Here is a 17214-nt window from a genome sequence, read left to right as displayed (position 1 = left end):
AACTGAAAGAGAGCAAACAGATCAGGGAATGGGGCTTAGCTGGCACATGGACACCTCGGAGCCTATGGGGCTCATAATTAAAAAAAACAACAAAAAACATTCAAAAAGTGGCCTAAATCGGTACTTGGATGATCAAAAAGACAGATCTTCCAAGTACCGATAATCAAAGCTTAGGCCTTTACCCTGCCTCTGAATGCCTAGAGGGGAAAGGTTGGGAGGTGGGCCGACCTAGACTTAGTCATACTGCAAGTATAACCAAAAGTCTAGGGAGATGGCCCAGTCGGAACATATATGTTTTGACATAGACCAAATCAAAACAGGTATAAGTTTCGAGTAGGGACCACTGAGCCGTATTGTCAGGTGGGGTGTTCGTGGGGGAGGGGGGACTACGCCTCGGCAGGAGGGCATGGGATCCCTCCTGCCGGTAGTCACGGGGGGTGCGCCTTTGGCAGGAGAGATTGGGCTTCTTGCGGGGGTGCTGGCAGGAGAGATTAGGCATCTCTCTTGCCGGTTCGCGGCTGTTCGGGGGTGGGGGGATTGTGATCACGGCAGGAGAGATTAGGCATCTCTCCTCCTGCGATAGTTGTGGGGGGAGGAGGGATTCTGTAACCGGTGTTGTTTTTGACAGAATCCAGCTTTTAGATGAAGGACTGGCCCCTCTTTCACCTAAAAGGTCTGGGTTTGGGTGTTGGGACTAGAGAGCTGAACGGGAACGGGGACGACGGGAATCCCGCGGGACCCGCAGGCATCCCGTGGGGACGCCCCTAGGGTCGCGGGGATCCCTTGGGGACGCCTCCGAGGGTCGCGGGGCTCCTGCGGGGCTGGATGTACTCAGTCGCGCGGCTCTTCTTCTCCCTACCTTCTCTGCTTGCAGCACAGAGTCGAATGGAAGTCTTCCCGACGTCAGCGCTGACGTCGGAGGGGAGGGAGGGCTTAAACAAAGCCCTCCCTCCCTCCGACATCAGCGCTGACGTCGGGAAGACTTCCGTTCGGCTCTGTGCTGCAGGCAGGGCAGGTAAGGAGAGGGAGAGTAGCCTCGCGGTTCGAGTGGCTACCAAGGGAGGGAGCGGTCCGCCCCGCCCCGGTTGCAGCACAGCCGGCCAGGTCCCCTTACTTTTGTGGCACTTCCCCGACCGACCGATAACAGCCCGGGTCCGACAATCCTCCCTGCCCTTAGCCGCGAATCTAAATTACCTTCTTACAGCAGCTGTAAGAAGGTAATTTAGATTCGCGGTTAAGGGCAGGGAGGTTTGTCGGACCGGGGCTGTTGTCGGTCGGTCGGGGAAGTGCCACAAAAGTAAGGGGACCTGGCCGGCTGTGCTGCACCCGGGGCGGTAGAGAAGGAGGGGGGAGAAGGACGCTGAAAGGCCATGGTGAAGACAGGAGGGGGGGGAAGGACTCTGAAAGCACTTGAAGACAGAGGAGGGAGAAGGACGCTGAAAGCACATGGGGGAATACAAAGGGGTGGAGAAGGACGCTGAAAGGCCATGGGAAGGCGGGGGGAAGGACTCTGAAAGCACTTGTGGAAGACAGAGGGGGGAGAAGGATGCTGAAAGCACATGGGGAAGACAAAGGGGTGGAGAAGGACGCTGGAAGGCCATGGGGAAGACAGAGAGGGAGAAGGACGCTGAAAGGACATGGGGAAGATGGGGGGGAGAAGGACACTGAAAGGAAATGAGGAAGAGAGAGTAGGGAGAAGACGCTGGCATGGAAGAAGACAGATGCCAGACTATGGGGGGAGCGGAGAGAAGAAGATGGGTGCCAGACCAATTTGGAAGGGGGAAGAAAGGGAGAGGCACAGTAACAGAGCAAATGGAAGATGCAGAAGGAAGAGAGACAGTGGATGGAAGGAATTGAATGAGAACATGAGGAAAGCAGAAACCAGGCAACAAAGGTAGGAAAAGAATTCTATTCCTTTTTTTTTTTTTTTTGCTTCAGGATAAAGTAGTATATTAGTTGTGTTGATAAAAATTTATAAACATTAGAGGCTCCGGTAGAAACCCATTTACAAAGTATGTATTCTTCCCAATTAATATTTTCAAATTAATAAAGTCTTTTTGCTTATTTGTAAATGGGTTTCTACCAGAGCCTTTAATTCAGTAGCATAATTAAATGAAATAACTATTTCTGAAGTTTATAGGGACTGGCGGGGACGGGTGGGGACGGAGGGGATTCCTCGCGGGGACGGGTGGGGACGGAGGGATTCCTCACGGGGACGGGTGGGATTCCTCGCGGGGACGGGTGGGACTTTGGTGGGGACGGGTGGGATTTCTGTCCCCGCGCAACTCTCTAGTTGGGACTTGGGCGATTTTTTTTGTTTGGGAATGTGTTAATTTTAGACGTTGTGGTGGTCTGGGCAATTAAACTGCTGAACATAGAGGTAGGCTGTTCTAAAAAAATAAATAAATAAATAACAACCCCTCATTTTGAACTTTTTTTTTTTTTTTTTTTTTTTTGAGAATGGACATTTTCCCTGCTGCTACTTTCAGCGTTTAGAGGCTTAGGCCAAAAGAGGACTTGGACTTTTTTTTTATTATGCCCCTCTGTGTATCTATGAAAGTTAAGAGGTGATTATTTCCATTTCTCTGTCCAGATGTGGATGAATGTGAGGAGCAGGAGCTGTGTGCTCATGGGACCTGTGTTAACCTGGTTGGTTCTTTCATGTGCCAATGTGCAATGGGCTACCAGCCTTCCCAGGACAACTTTAGCTGTGAAGGTGAGCGGGCAAGGCTTGGGACGCATCAGAGTAGCCAACACCGCAGCCTGGTTTTTACAGACAATTCTACCCTTCTCTGTAATCTGCTCTCTTTCTTCCTCTAGATATTAATGAGTGTAAATTCCCCTCGGCCTGTGTTGGAGGGACATGCACTAATTCAGAAGGCTCCTATCTCTGCCAGTGTCCGGAGGGTTTCCAGCTCCTGCTTGGGAGGAAGTGCAAAGGTAACAGGATGATTACCTTCCCACCCCTCTCTTCCCCAGGTCCCAGAAATATGGGAAAGGTCCTGTTGCAGATGGGTGTCTGGGCTTCTTTTTCACCATATCCATTTGAAAACCCTGCAACTGCTTTTCTTTTATTATATAATTTTTTTTTTTCTTTAGCATTTTTCAATATAAAAAAACCTGTAAGTGAACATAGCAAGAAACAGCCAAGTGATAGCTAATGTCACATTCTGCATCGCTTGGTAGACTGTTATAGTCCTTACGAATGGCTTTTCAGACATGACAGGCCGCAGAAGCTCCGATTTTGGCAGTTTCAGGTCCAATTTCGGCGGGAACCTCCTCATTCATTTCTGTTACCTCAGGTGACCTTCCTCCTATTGGAAATACAGGGGCAAAGTGGGGCAGGGAGTTCCTTGGGGTCTCCGGGGGTTTTCCTCCTGAATTTATGTTAGCACTTTGTAAAGTTTATGTGCTGGCAGCTGGAAGTTCCGTGTCCACTCTGGGGGTCTCGGGGGGGGGGGGGGGTGGAGTTTGCCCTCAACATCTTCCCCAGTGCAGCCCCAGGCAGCGGCGGTTTTGCCCCCCTCTACTCCTCTCTCATCCAAACGCCCAAGGGTGTCTTGGGATGAGGATTTTTGCCCCAGAGGTCTATAAGCTAACAGATAAGAACCTAATTTCTCCTTTTACCTCTCTTATATTCTCACATTTAAGCATGTTACCAGTGGCGTAGAGAGGGTGAGAGGTGCCCAGGGCGGTGGCACCCCTCCCCCGCCATTGTCTCCCCCCCCTTCTTCCATACCTCTAGTTGAAGTTGTTGTTCACGGCGTTCAACAATTTGCTCCTTGTGACCCTGTCTGCTCTCCCTCTGATGTCACTTCCTATTCATGGCACCTGGAAGTGACATCAGCGGGAGACCCAACGGGATCGCAATGAGCACGCTGTTGACTGCCGTGAACAATGTCAACTGAAGGTATGGGGGAAGGGAAGTTGGGTGTGCACATGGAAGGGAGGAATGGGAAGAGGCGGGCGGGTGAAGAGGAGGGGTGCTAGTGCCCCCACCAACATGGCATCTGGGGGCGGATTGCCCCCCCCCCTTCACCACCCCCTTACAACTAGGAACAGAGCAGAGCACAGATAAGCCCAAAGAAATCCTCAACTGATTAGCTTGGCCTGAATTACTCAGATGACCCATATCTTGTGCCTGAACTTTTAATCTTTTTCCTCTTGCTGCTTTCTATGTTGGTCCCAAATGTGCCCAGAGTCTGCTCCAATATTGATCCTGGGTGGTGAGGGAGGGTCATCTCGGCTTTGTCGTCTTCCTCTGTGATTCTAGCAAGACCAACACTAAATACAACACTCAAGTTTCCCGTACCATGTTTCATTTCTAAGCCTTCTAATAGTCCAACATGACTAGTAAAACCATTGTATAAAGCATCCAGTCTTGCTGTGTGTTTGAATTTTGAGTTCTAACCATGGCCACTTCTAAAAGGTCCTGCTGTTTCTTGGAAACCTAATGCAGCCATACCTTTGCTGTTAGTCATAAGCACCTATCTGGGCAGGCTATCCTATACGCCTTAGAGAAGCATAGGTTGTTGGGGTTGTAATGGTTGCCCTGAAAAGGTCACCCCCAAGTCATAGCTCCACTGGGGAATTTGGACAAGCCATTTTAGTTATTTGGAAAATTGTATCATAGGGATAGTTTACAAAACTCTGGGGGTAGGTTCAAAGGAGCTGATTCTGTAAGTGGCACCTGACGCGGCAGGCACCTAGACAAGTGGTGCCTGCCACGTGTTAGTACACTGAGGAGAAAGCCTGAAAGGCCTCTACGATGAGAACAACAATTCAAATAATTGAGTTGTGAGGAAAAGATGTCGATCACTCAGCAGTGAACTATTCAGGATACACTTTATTGGTAGCAGCACAATGTAGACTTGACACTGACAGTGTTTTGGCAATAATGCCTTTATCAAGAGTCTAATAAATCATAAAAATATAAAATCATAAAAATATGCATATCATATATACTCAAATATAAGTCAGTCTGAATATGTCGAGACCCCTCCAAAAATGCCCCTTTTTGCTCTGGGCACACAGAGGCAGGGAAAAGGCCTAAGCTTGTTTTAGATACATCTAAAACCCTGTTTGATTATTGCTACTTGGACGACCTGTCTCTTTCATTGTCCAAGTGTTGATTTAGGCGGGTTTTTAGACATATTTTTTTAAATTATGAGCCCAATAGCCTCTACACGGCACAGCAGGGCCTAGTTCAATCTTCATTCCTACCTGCCCTCACAACTCCCGCCTACCCCAAGCATAGTTCTTTATTTATAATTAATTATTCTAATTAGGATAATGAGAGGAGAGTTTTCATTACTTAGTTTTAATTAGATCCATTGCTTCCTGAGACGCAAACATTACATAAATCATGCAATATACCATAGAATTTTAAGGCTTTTTATAGTAGACTAATTTTTCTAGTACTGTAACAAGTTTTAATTAATTTAACCTCCAGTAATACTAAGATGCAGACAGCAATGCAGCAGTGAGAGGGATGCTATCCATTCTTTTACATTGAGTGTCACATGTACAATACAATCTTTATTTATACACTGCCAATACCTCATAGAAGTTCCTAGCAGTTTGCAAAAAATAAATGATCTAATACATTATGCACATCTTAAAATTGTATCTCTTTTAAGTACAAATTCTTCAAACAGATAAGTCTTTAGATCTTTTTTGAAACTCTTAAAAGATAATTTGTTTGATTCTACTAGGTAGAGTTTTCCATAGTTTGGCTGCTTGATAAGCCCAGGTTGAATTGAAAATCATGGTGTATTTTATATTTTTAATATCAGGAAAATGAAAAGTATGGTTTTGCCTTAAATTTCAAGTTGTATGGTTATCTCCCACTTGGAAAGAGGTTATATGCATACAGTACTCCCCCCAAATTCACGGGGGTTCCGTTCCAGGAACCCCCGTGAATTTTGAAAAACCGCAAATACAATTTTTAGGCAGGGGAGACAGGAGAAGGCAGCTGGAGAGGCAGGAGATGGCAGCCAGAGCACTGGCGAGTGAAGGAAATCACTCGCTGCATGCTCCGACCGGCTCTTCCAGTACTAAAGTCAGGCCTTACCAATCAGGAACTGCTTTGACATGCAGCTCCTGATTGAAGGGAAGGAGTATACAGGTAGGGCTGTACTACCATCTTTCGGGACAGAACAAACAGACAGATTAAATGTTTGCAGAAATTAGGGAAGCTGGCAAATTGGTTAACAGTATAATAACGGATGATTTCAACTACTTTATATCAAAAAGAGAGCATAGGATCAATAATTACTGAACATCACACAGAGGAGCAGGGAGCACAGAGAGGAGCAGGGAGAAGGAGGAGACTAGTAAGGAGAAAAGAAGTATAGAAAAAAGCAAAAACCACCAACGGGGAGCAGAGAGAGGAGGCAGGAAGGAGCAGGAAGCTAGGAGCAGCAGCGAGAGTAAGCTCCGCCCACCCCCACTGCATCAACAGTCACCGCCTGAACTCCCCCCAAAAAGGGGAGGAGCTAACGGCACATGCGGTGCCCAACATCAACAGGGAGCACAGAGAGGAGGTGGGAGAAGGAGGAGACTAGTAAGGAGAAAAGAAGTATAGAAAAAAGCAAAAACCACCAACGAGAAGCAGAGAGAGCAGGCAGGAAGCAGCAGGAAGCTAGGAGCAGTGGTGAGAGTAAGCTCCGCCTACCCCCACTGTATCAACAGTCACCGCCTGAACTCCCATAAAAGGGGAGGAGCCAACGGCACACACGGTGCCCAGCATCGGCAGGGAGCACAGAGAGGAGCTGGGAGAAGGAGGAGACTAGTAAGGAGAAAAGAAGTATAGAAAAAAGCAAAAACCACCAACAGGGAGCAGAAAGAGCAGGCAGGAAGGAGCAGGAAGCTAGGGGTAGCGGCAAAAGTAAGCTCCGCCCACCCCCACCGCTCGACAGTCACTGCCCAAACTCCCCCATAAAAGGGGAGGAGCCAACGGCACGCAGCGAAGGCAAGCGGCAAAGGCGCTCGCCTTAGCGAGAACGCCTTTGCGAAGGGCCTCAAGAAGGGCAGAGTCACCACACCAAAGGACACCAAGGAAGGGCAATCGCGGTAAAGAAGCCAACAAATAACACAGCTAAATAGCCGAACAAATACATAAAAACAAAGCAGACACAGAGGGCACATACATAAGTAACAACAGCACGACACTAACCAACACAGAACACCACGACACTAGTCAACACTAGACAAACACGACACTAGTCAACACAGAACACCATGACACTAGTCAACACTAGACAAACACGACACTAGTCAACACAGAACACCACGACACTAGTCAACACTAGACAAACACGACACATTAGGAGTGGATACAGGGGAAAATTTATAACTAGGAAATAGAGAAATAGCAAGCAGCAGGCACAGAGGAGAACACACACTCACACAAGCAAAAAGGAACCAGTGAAATAAAAGAGAGTACTCTAAAAAGGTGGACAGCAATGGAAGCAGAGGGAATCCAGAAGATGAGCTTTCCAGTGTTCTGCACAGACTATCATATGTATGACTACCTCCCCTCGGGGAGGCAGTCATATATATGCGGTCGGTGTCAGGAGCTGAAAAGCTTGAAGATGGAAGTCAGGCAACTGAAGGACAAGATACATGAACTGGAAGGACTCTACATCACAGAAGACCCACCCAGGACAGCGGAGGAATTCAAGAGAGGGAGATGCATTGAGTAAGAAGTCAGAGAACTTGAGGAATTCATTGAGGAGACCTACAGGAGGAGGGTGGAAGAACATGAACATCAGAGGAAAGATGAAGACATACCAACATGGAAGGGAGAACAAGTGGAAGTTGACTCCACGGAAGAAACCCACAGAGGAATCCCGCAGGAAGGGAAGAAATGGTCTAGTCGATGCCCGGAAGAAGAAGCATCTAAGCATACTGAGGACATAGAGGAAGACGCAGCGAAGCACCCTGAGGACATAGACCTGCGACCGGAGCGAAAACTGAAGAAGGGAAAGTCCGCGATCCTAGTGGGAAACTCAATCCTCAGGCAAGTGGACAGCCACATAGCAGGTGGGAGAGAGGATCGACTGGTGACCTGCCTCCTAGGAGCGAGAACAAAGGACATCATGGACAAAATTGGAAAGATCTTAGAAGGAGCAGAGACGGAAGAGACTGCTGTAATGATCCACATTGGGACAAATGATGTCAGCAGGAGGGACTACAGCAGAAGTGCACTAATAGAACAGTTCAAGATTCTGGGAAGGAAGTTGAAAATGAGGACTCGGAGGATAGCGTTTTCAGAGATCCTACCAGTACCAAGGGCAGATGTGAAGAGGCAGACAGAACTACAATCAATAAATGCATAGATGAGGAGATGGTGTGAGGAAGAGGGGTTCCACTTCGTTTTCAGAGATCCTACCATTACCGAAGGCAGATTTGAAGAGGCAGACGGAACTACAATCAATAAATGCATGGATGAGGAGATGGTGAGAGGAAGAGGGGTTCCACTTCGTGAGGAATTGGTCAACGTTTTGGGGCAAGAGCAAGCTCTTCAGGAGAGATGGACTGCACCTGAGCAAGGCGGGAACTAGACTTTTGGCAAACAACATCAGGAGAGGAAATAGAACAGGCTTTAAACTAAGAAGAAGGGGAAAGCCGACAGTCGACCAATTGTCGACGATTTGGAAAAAGGTATCCCGTGAAGATACTAAGTGGGAGAAATGCTTGGAAGAAACAATGGGCAAAACACAGGAGTGGATTAGAGAGGAGGAGGATAAGAGGATTGTAGCACAGGAGAAGAAAATAAAGATCGATACACAGGGAAAGGAAGTGAAGACTAAAAATTACCAGGACTTAAATTACATATATACTAATGCAAGGAGCCTAAGGAACAAAATGGGGGAACTAGAAGTCATGGCCAAAACTGAGAACCTAGACATCATTGGGGTCTCCGAAACATGGTGAAATGAAGGAAACAAATGTGACATAGCACTGCCGGGGTACAAACTCTGTCATGAGGACAGTTCAGACAGAAAGGAAGAGGAATAGTTCTATATATAAAAGAAAGCATACACTTGTCCAGAGTGGACACAGCTACGACGACCAACAAATTGGAATCGCTATGGGTTAAAATACCGGGAAGGAAAGGGCCCGAGATAAAGATGGGCCTGTACTATCGTCCACCTGTGCAAAACAAAACTACTGATGAAGAAATGGAAGCCGAGATGAAACGAGAATGCAAAAGCGGTAACACGATCATTATGGGAGTCTTCAACTATCCCAGGATAGACTGGAATCTTGGAAACTCAAAATGCGCTAGGGAGACCGGATTCCTGGAGGCTATACAGGACTGTTTCATGGATCAGCTTGTTAGAGAACCGACGAGAGGAAATGCCACTCTGGATCTAATCCTTAATGGGCAAAGAGGACCTGCAAAGGAAGTGGTAGTAGTGGGACCGTTGGGAAACAGCGATCACAATATGTATACTTAGGCTTCCAAAAAGCCTTTGACAAGGTACCCCATGAACGCCTACTTCAGAAACTGAAGAACCATGGGATGGAAGGAGACGTACACAGATGAATCAGGAATTGGTTGACGGGCAGGAAGCAGAGGGTAGGAATGAAGGGCCACTACTCGGACTGGAGGAGGGTCACGAGTGGTGTTCTGCAGGGGTCGGTGCTAGGACCGCTGCTATTCAATGTATTTATAAATGATCTAGGGACGAAGAGCGAAGTAATAAAATTTGCAGATGACACCAAGCTATTTAATGGGGCTAGGACTAAAGAGGACTACGAAGATTTACAAAGAAACCTGAACAAACTAGGGGAGTGGGCGACGAGATGGCAGATGAAGTTCAATGTAGAGAAATGTAAAGTCTTACACATAGGAAACAGAAACCCGAGGTACAACTACACGATGGGAGGGCTGTTATTGAGTGAGAGTACCCAAGAAAGGGACTTGGGGGCAATAGTGGACATGACAATGAAGCCATCGGCACAATGCGCAGCGGCTGCTAAGAAAGCGAATAGAATGCTGGGAATAATCAAGAAGGGTATTACAAGCAGAATGAAATAAGTTATCCTGCCGTTGTATCGGGCGATGGTGCGTCCGCATCTAAAGTACTGCGTCCAATATTGGTCGCCGTACCTAAAGAAGGATATGGCGATACTTGAGAGGGTTCAGAAGAGAGCGACACTTTTGATAAAAGGTATGGAAAATCTTTCATATGCTGAAAGATTAGAGAGACTGGGGCTATTTTTGCTGGAGAAGCGGAGACTTAGAGGGGATATGATAGAGACTTACAAGATCACGAAGGGCATAGAGAAAGTGGAGAGGGACAGATTCTTCAAACTTTCGACAACCGCAAGAGAGGGCATTCAGAAAAAATAAAAGGGGACAGAATTAGAACCAATGTTAGGAAGTTCTTCTTCACCCAACGGTTGGTGGACACCTGGAATGCGCTTCCAGAGGGCGTGATAGGACAGGGTACGGTATTGGAGTTCAAGAAGAGATTGGACAATTTTCTGAAGGAAAAGGGGATAGAAGGGTATAGATAGAGCTGTCAAAAATCAAGGTCAACAAGGCAATGGGGCCTGACAACCTACACCCTAGGGTGCTCAGGGAGTTGGGCGATGTCTTGGTGGAACCGCTATCCGCGCTCTTCAATCTCTCCCTCAGTACAGGTAGCGTCCCGATGGACTGGAAGACGGCTAACGTCGTTCCACTCCACAAGAAAGGCTCCAGGATTGAGATGGCAAATTACAGACCAGTGAGTCTCACATCAATAGTGAGCAAACTAATGGAAACCCTAATCAAACGCCAATTGGATAAGATCATGGACAAGGAGAATCTACAGGATCCCCACCAACATGGATTTACTAAGGGGAGATCCTGCCAATCCAATCTGATTAGCTTCTTTGACTGGATGTTGGTGAGTCCCTGGACATCGTCTACCTGGATTTCAGCAAAGCATTTGATAGCGTACCACACCGCAGGTTGCTGAGCAAGATGAGTTCTTTAGGTTTGGGCGACACATTGACCAAATGGGTTGGGAACTGGCTTGGAGGTAGGCTTCAGAGGATAGTGGTGAATGGCACCCCCTCCGAAATGTCAGAGGTGATAAGTGGAGTGCCACAGGGCTCCGTCCTGGGCCCGATCTTGTTCAACATCTATATAAGAGACTTGACAGAAGGGCTCCGAGGTAGAATAATATTATTCGCCGATGATGCCAAACTAAGCAATGTAGTGAGCAAAAGCACAACAGACAAAAATTCAATGGCAGACGATATGATGCATGACCTACTTCTACTGGAGCGCTGGTCTAGGTCCTGGCAACTCAGTTTCAATGCCAAAAAAATGCAAAGTCATGCACCTGGGAAGCCAAAATCCATGCAGGATTTACACCCTGAATGGCGAGATCCTGACAAGAACTGAAGCAGAAAGAGACTTAGGGGTGATTGTCAGGAAAGACATGAAGTCTGCAAATCAAGTGGAGCAAGCTTCATCCAAGCAAGGCAAATCATAGGTTGCATACGCAGGAGTTTCGTCAGCCGTAAACCTGAAGTCATTATGCCACTGTATAGATCCATGGTGAGACCGCACCTGGAGTACTGTGTGCAATTCTGGAGGCCGCATTACCGCAAGGATGTGCTGAGACTGGAATCGGTACAGAGAATGGCCACCAGGATGGTCTCGGGACTCAAGGAGCTCCCATACGAGGAGCGGTTAGGGAAGCTGCAACTCTACTCACTCGAGGAACGTAGAGAGAGGGGAGATATGATTGAGACATTCAGGTATCTCACAGGCCGAATCGAGGTGGAAGAAGATATCTTCTGTTTCAAGGGTCCCGCGGCAACAATGGGGCATCAGTGGAAAATCAGGGGCGGGAAACTGCACGGTGACACTAGGAAGTTCTTCTTCACTGAAAGGGTGGTTGATCGCTGGAATAGTCTTCCACTTCAGGTTATTGAGGCCAGCAGCGTGCCAGATTTTAAGGCCAGATGGGACAGACATGTGGGATCTATCCGCAAAGATAGATAGGGAGGGTCATTGGAGTGGGCAGACTTGATGGGCCGTGGCCCTTATCTGCCGTCTATTTCTATGTTTCTATGTCCTGGACCTGATGGGCCGTCGCGTGAGCGGACTGCTGGGCATGATGGACCTCTGGTCTGACCCAGAAGAGGCACGGCTTATGTTCTTATGAATAGTCAAAGAGGAATGCAGCTCATTTTGACTTAAAAATTAGCGGATAGAAAGACACAATTTTCAAATAATAGCAGGCTCATATTCCATCCTTGGTCTAGAAAAAACTCCAATAGATATCAGCAAAGACCAAATTGCTAGCATTACCCACTGACTGCCACACAAGAGGAAAAATTATGCAAAAAAAAAAAAAAAAAAGCTCTGCTTACTAATAAAGACAACAGTAGCAAAAATAAGTTTTACTTAGATTTTAAATGGTTCTTCAAAACAACGCCTCCATAATAATTTTCCAGTTCCCAATAGGTGTTCGCTGTCTCACTGAAAGCTTTGTCAAGAGAAAGCCAGAGCTTACTCTCAAACAAATTGTAGCTTCCAAAATGGACTCGAACATGAAATTGCTGGCCTGCTGTTAGTGATCTGTAACCTGCTGTTAAACTTGTCCATAGTACCTGAAGATTGGAAGGTGGCCAGTGTAATGCCAATTTTTAAAAAGGGTCCCAGGGGTGATCCAGGAAATTACAGACCGGTAAGCCTGATTTCAGTTCTGGGCAAGAAAGTGGAAACTATTATAAAGAATAAAATTACAGACCACGTAGACAAACATGGCTTAATGAGTCAGAGTCAGCATGGGTTCAGCCAAGGGAAGTCTTGCTTCACCAACTTGCTTCATTTCTTTGAAGGTGTGACTAAACATGTGGATAAAGGTGAGTGGTAGATTTTCAGAAAGCTTTTGACAAAGTTCCTCATGAGAGACTCCTGAGAAATCTAGAGTCACGGGATAGAAGGCAATGTTTTGCTGTGGATTAGGAATTGGTTATTGGACAGAAAACAGAGGGCAGGGTTAAATGGCCATTTTTTCAGTGGAGTGCTGCAGGGATCTGTGGTTCATAGACAAAATCGCGCGAGACAACGGCGCGCCGACAACTGAGCGCAAGGTTGACGGCGCACCGAAGAAAAGCACTATTTTAAAGGGTTCCGATGGGGGGTGTTGGTGGGGGAACCCCCCTATTTTATTTAACAGACATTGCGCTGGCATTGTGGAGGGTTTGGGGGTTTGTAACCCCCCTCATTATACTTGAAACCGAACTTTTTGCCTGTTTTTTAGGGAAAAAGTTCAGTTTTAAGTATAATGTGGGGGGTTACAACCCCCCACAACGCCAGCGCAATGTCTGTTAAGTAAAGTGGGGGGGTTTCCCCCCCACACACCCCCGTCGGAGCCCTTTAAAATAGTGCTTTTCTTCGGCGCGCCGTCAACCTTGCTCTCAGTTGTCTGCGCTCAGTTGTCGGTGCGCTGTTGTCTCGCGTGATTTAGTCCCGTCACCGGGATCTGTACAGGAACTGGTGCTATTTAATTAGGATTACCAAACATCCGGATTTCCCCAGACATGTCCTCCTTTTGAGGACATGTCCGGGGGTCCGGACAGCTTTTCAAAACCCGGCACTTTGTCTACCGTGTTTCCCCGAAAATAAGACCTACCCCGAAAATGAGCCCTAGCATGATTTTCAGGGTAGGTCTTAATATAAGTCCTACCCCCGAAAATAGTCGCCGGCAGCAACAGCGCTTCCACTCACCACCGCGCACTCCCCCTCCCCCTTCCCCGGCTGACCCATCTATCCCTCCCATCTGAACCTCGAGACAGGAATACCTTATAACAGCGTCAGCAGCAATCTACACAGGCTGCTTCGTGGCCTTCCATCTCCTGGGCATTCCTCTGCCGCATCACTGATGATGTCATCAGCAACCCAGCAGAAGAATGCCCGGAAGATAGAAGCCTGTGTAGATTGCTGCCAACACTGTTATAAGTTATTCCTGTCTCGCAGTTCGGATGGGAGAGAGAGATGGGGTGGTGAGGGATGCGCGGCGGCAGGGGGATAGAAAGATGCTACAAGGGGGGATGGGAGGAAGGGAGGGATAGAAGCTGCAAGGGTTCTGCTGCACTTGGGATGGGAGGGAGGGAGACACTTCAAAGGGATAGGTGAGAGGAGAGGAAAGATGCTGCACATGTGGAGGAAAGAAAGGAAATAGGAAGAATTGGGGTGGAGGAGAGGAAGGGAGAGATGATCATTGTACATGAAAAAAATAAGATCCCTGAAAATAAGACCTAGTGCCTTCTTTTGGGCCCCAAATTAATATAAGACAGGGTCTTATTTTCAGGGAAACACGGTAGGTTTTGAAAAGCCTGAAATCGCTTCGGGCAGGGAGGAAGTCCACGCATGCGCGGTCTTCCTTCCTGCCCGACAAGAGCAGGCAACGGGGGAGGGGCTAGGGTAGGATGGGGATGGGAGGAACTGGGCAGGCCTAGGGAAAATCTGGCAACCTATATTTAACGTATTTATAAATGATCTGGAAATTGGAACAACAAATGAGATGATTAAACTTGCAGATGACACTAAACTATTCAAAGTTGTTAAAACACATGCAGGCATGACAAATTGCAGGAAGACCTTAGGAAATTTTAAGAGAGGGCATCCAAATGGCAGATGATATTTAATGTGGACAAATGCATAGTAATGCACATTGGGAAGAATAATCCAAACCATAGTTACAGATGATCCACCTTAGGGGCCAACATCCAAGAAGAAGATCTAGGTGTCATTGTAGACTAGGGATGCCCACACTTTTTGGGCTTGCGAGCTACTTTTAAAATGACCAAGTCAAAATGATCTACCAACAATAAAATTTTAAAAACACAACGCACACTGAACGCATAGAAAATGTTAATTATCATTCCTATTCCAGGGTTTTTCAAAGAGGTCAAAGCAGATGACTCTATGCACTATCACCTCAGTAACAACCATACAAAAATAGACAAATATACCCCCCTCCCTTTTTACTAAACCACGATAGCAGTTTTTAGAGCGCAGGGAGCTGCGCTGAATGCCCAGCGCTGCTCTCGACGCTCATAGGCTCACTGCGCTAAAAAAACTCTATTGCGGTTTAGTAAAAGGGGACCTTAGTGTAAAATAGACAGCAGATATAAATTCAGACACATTTTGATCACTAAATTTAAAATAAAATCATTTTTCCTACCTTGTCTGGTGATTTCATGAGTCTCTGGTTGCACTTTCTTCCCTTTTAGCCTGTATGCTGCCTCTCCTCCACACCTCATTCCCTCCCCCAACTTTTCCTTCCTCTCTCCCTGCCCTTTCTTTCTCTCTGCCTCCCTTTCCTTTTTATCTGTTTCTCTTCTTTCCTTCTGTCTCCCTGCCTGCCCTTTTTCTTTCTTTCTCCCTGCCCTCCCCCAAGACACTGCCACTGCCATCGGGGACCAGGACCCAAACTGCCATCGGGGACCAGGACCCAAACCGCCACCAATAACAGGCCCGAAAGCCGACGCCAATAACACGCCCAAAAGCCGACGACGCCCCAACCTATCCCTGCTTCTGCCGACCAGCATCGCGAGGAGCTGTTGGGGGAAATGCTGCCGGGTCCTGCCTTCGCGGAAACAGAAAGTAGGCAGGACCCGGCAGCAAGAAGAGGAAATGCTTCACTAACATGTCTCCCGCCTTAGCCCGTAGCGAACGCTTGCTTCAGGGCTCTCAACATGTGCGTGCCGGCTTCCCTTCTCCCCCCCCCCCCCCGGACATAACTTCCGGTTTCGGAGGGAAGAGAAGGGAAGCCGGCACGCACATGTTAGAGCCACAGAGCATCGCTACGGGCTGAAATCTCCAAGCCGGTTTTTTTTGTGTTTTTTTTAATGTTCAGCAGCGGTGGCAGCAGCAGATGACAGCTGGGCGGACCGCCCAGCTAAAAGGCCCTAGAGAGAACACTGGAGAGGAAGGCTGATCGGCCCGGTAGATCAGGACGGCAACACGAGTCTATCACGGAGCCCGGGATGGGCTCCGCGATCGACTCGCGTTGCCTTCCTGAGCTACTGGTCGATCGCGATCGACGTGTTGGGCACCCCTGTTGTAGACAATTTGCTGAAACCTGCCCAGTATGTGGCAGCAGTCAAAAAAGCAAACAGGATGCTAGGAATTATTAGAAAAGGGATGGTAAATAAGACCAAAAATGCAGGGCAGAATGCTGCAGTTATATTGATAACTGGAACGCCAAGATAAGAGCATATTGCATCATATCTCCAACAACTGCATGGGCTGCCAGTTGTATTTAGAATCCAATATAAAGCAATTATGTTATGTCACCAATTTCTATATGGCACGATCCCTGAATTTTTTTTACCAGCCATCAAGATCATTGCGTTCCAAAAGTTCAGCACTGTTGAAAACAAAGGCCAGTCCTAAATATATGGAAACGAATGCTAAAATTGTGGAATAGCCTTGTTGGCCAAATTCGAAAATGTAGTGATAGGAGTTCATTCAGGAATCTGTTGAAAACGCAACTAGTTGTTGATGCATTTCTGTGAGCATTTGACCTTTTGTAAGGACTGAATCTTTCTGCTTTTACTTTTATTTGTTCTGACCTGTTTTAATATTTTGTGTATGTAATCTTTTTGTAAACCGTTTTGGAAAAAATCATTTTGGAAAAAAATAAAATAAATAATGCCTCTATCGCTCTACGGTGCAGCCTCACCTTGACTACTGTATTAAGTTCTGATTTGTCATATCTCAAAAAAATATATAGTGGAATTAAAAACATTTCAAAGAGCAGCTAAAATGATAAAGGGGATGAACTCCTCTCTTATGAGGAAAGGCTAAAGAGGTTAGGGCTCTTCAGCTTGGAAAAGAGACAGTTGAGTGGAGATGTGTTTGAGGCCTACAAAATCCTGAGGGTGTAGAGTGTGAATTGATATATTTTTTTTTTTATTCTTCAAAAATTAGGAAGACTAGGCTCAGTGAAGTTACATGGATGCTTTTTAAAACAAATAAGAGGAAATATTTTTTCACTCAAAGAATGGTTAAGCTCTGCAACTCGTTGCCAGAGGATGTGGTAACAGTGGGTAGTGTAGCTGGGTTTAAACTAGGTTTGGACAATTTCCTGGAGGAAAAGTTCATAGTCTCCTATTGAGACTGCTTACCCTGGGATTGATAGCATGGAATCTTGCTACTATTTCGGTTTCTGCCAGGAAGTGGAA

General features: G+C 46.9%; 1 protein-coding gene across 7 annotated transcripts in view; it reads left to right on the top strand.

The window, feature by feature from the left end:
- Positions 1 to 17214, top strand: part of LTBP3 (latent transforming growth factor beta binding protein 3) — a 165796-nt gene that overhangs the window by 77024 nt on the left and 71558 nt on the right. For 6 of the 7 annotated variants that reach the window (XM_033953909.1, XM_033953906.1, XM_033953908.1 and 3 more), the window contains 2 exons: positions 2594 to 2716; positions 2821 to 2940. The exons of the other annotated variant lie outside the window; for it this stretch is intronic. In XM_033953909.1, the coding sequence (XP_033809800.1) occupies positions 2594 to 2716; positions 2821 to 2940 (243 nt within the window). The remainder of the gene's footprint in view (positions 1 to 2593; positions 2717 to 2820; positions 2941 to 17214) is intronic. 7 annotated transcript variants of the gene reach the window in all.

This window comes from Geotrypetes seraphini, chromosome 8 (genome assembly GCF_902459505.1).
Source record: "Geotrypetes seraphini chromosome 8, aGeoSer1.1, whole genome shotgun sequence".
NCBI classification, from domain to species: domain Eukaryota; kingdom Metazoa; phylum Chordata; class Amphibia; order Gymnophiona; family Dermophiidae; genus Geotrypetes; species Geotrypetes seraphini.
Note: the sequence above shows the minus strand (reverse complement) of the source record. Positions and strands in the feature narration are given on the sequence as shown.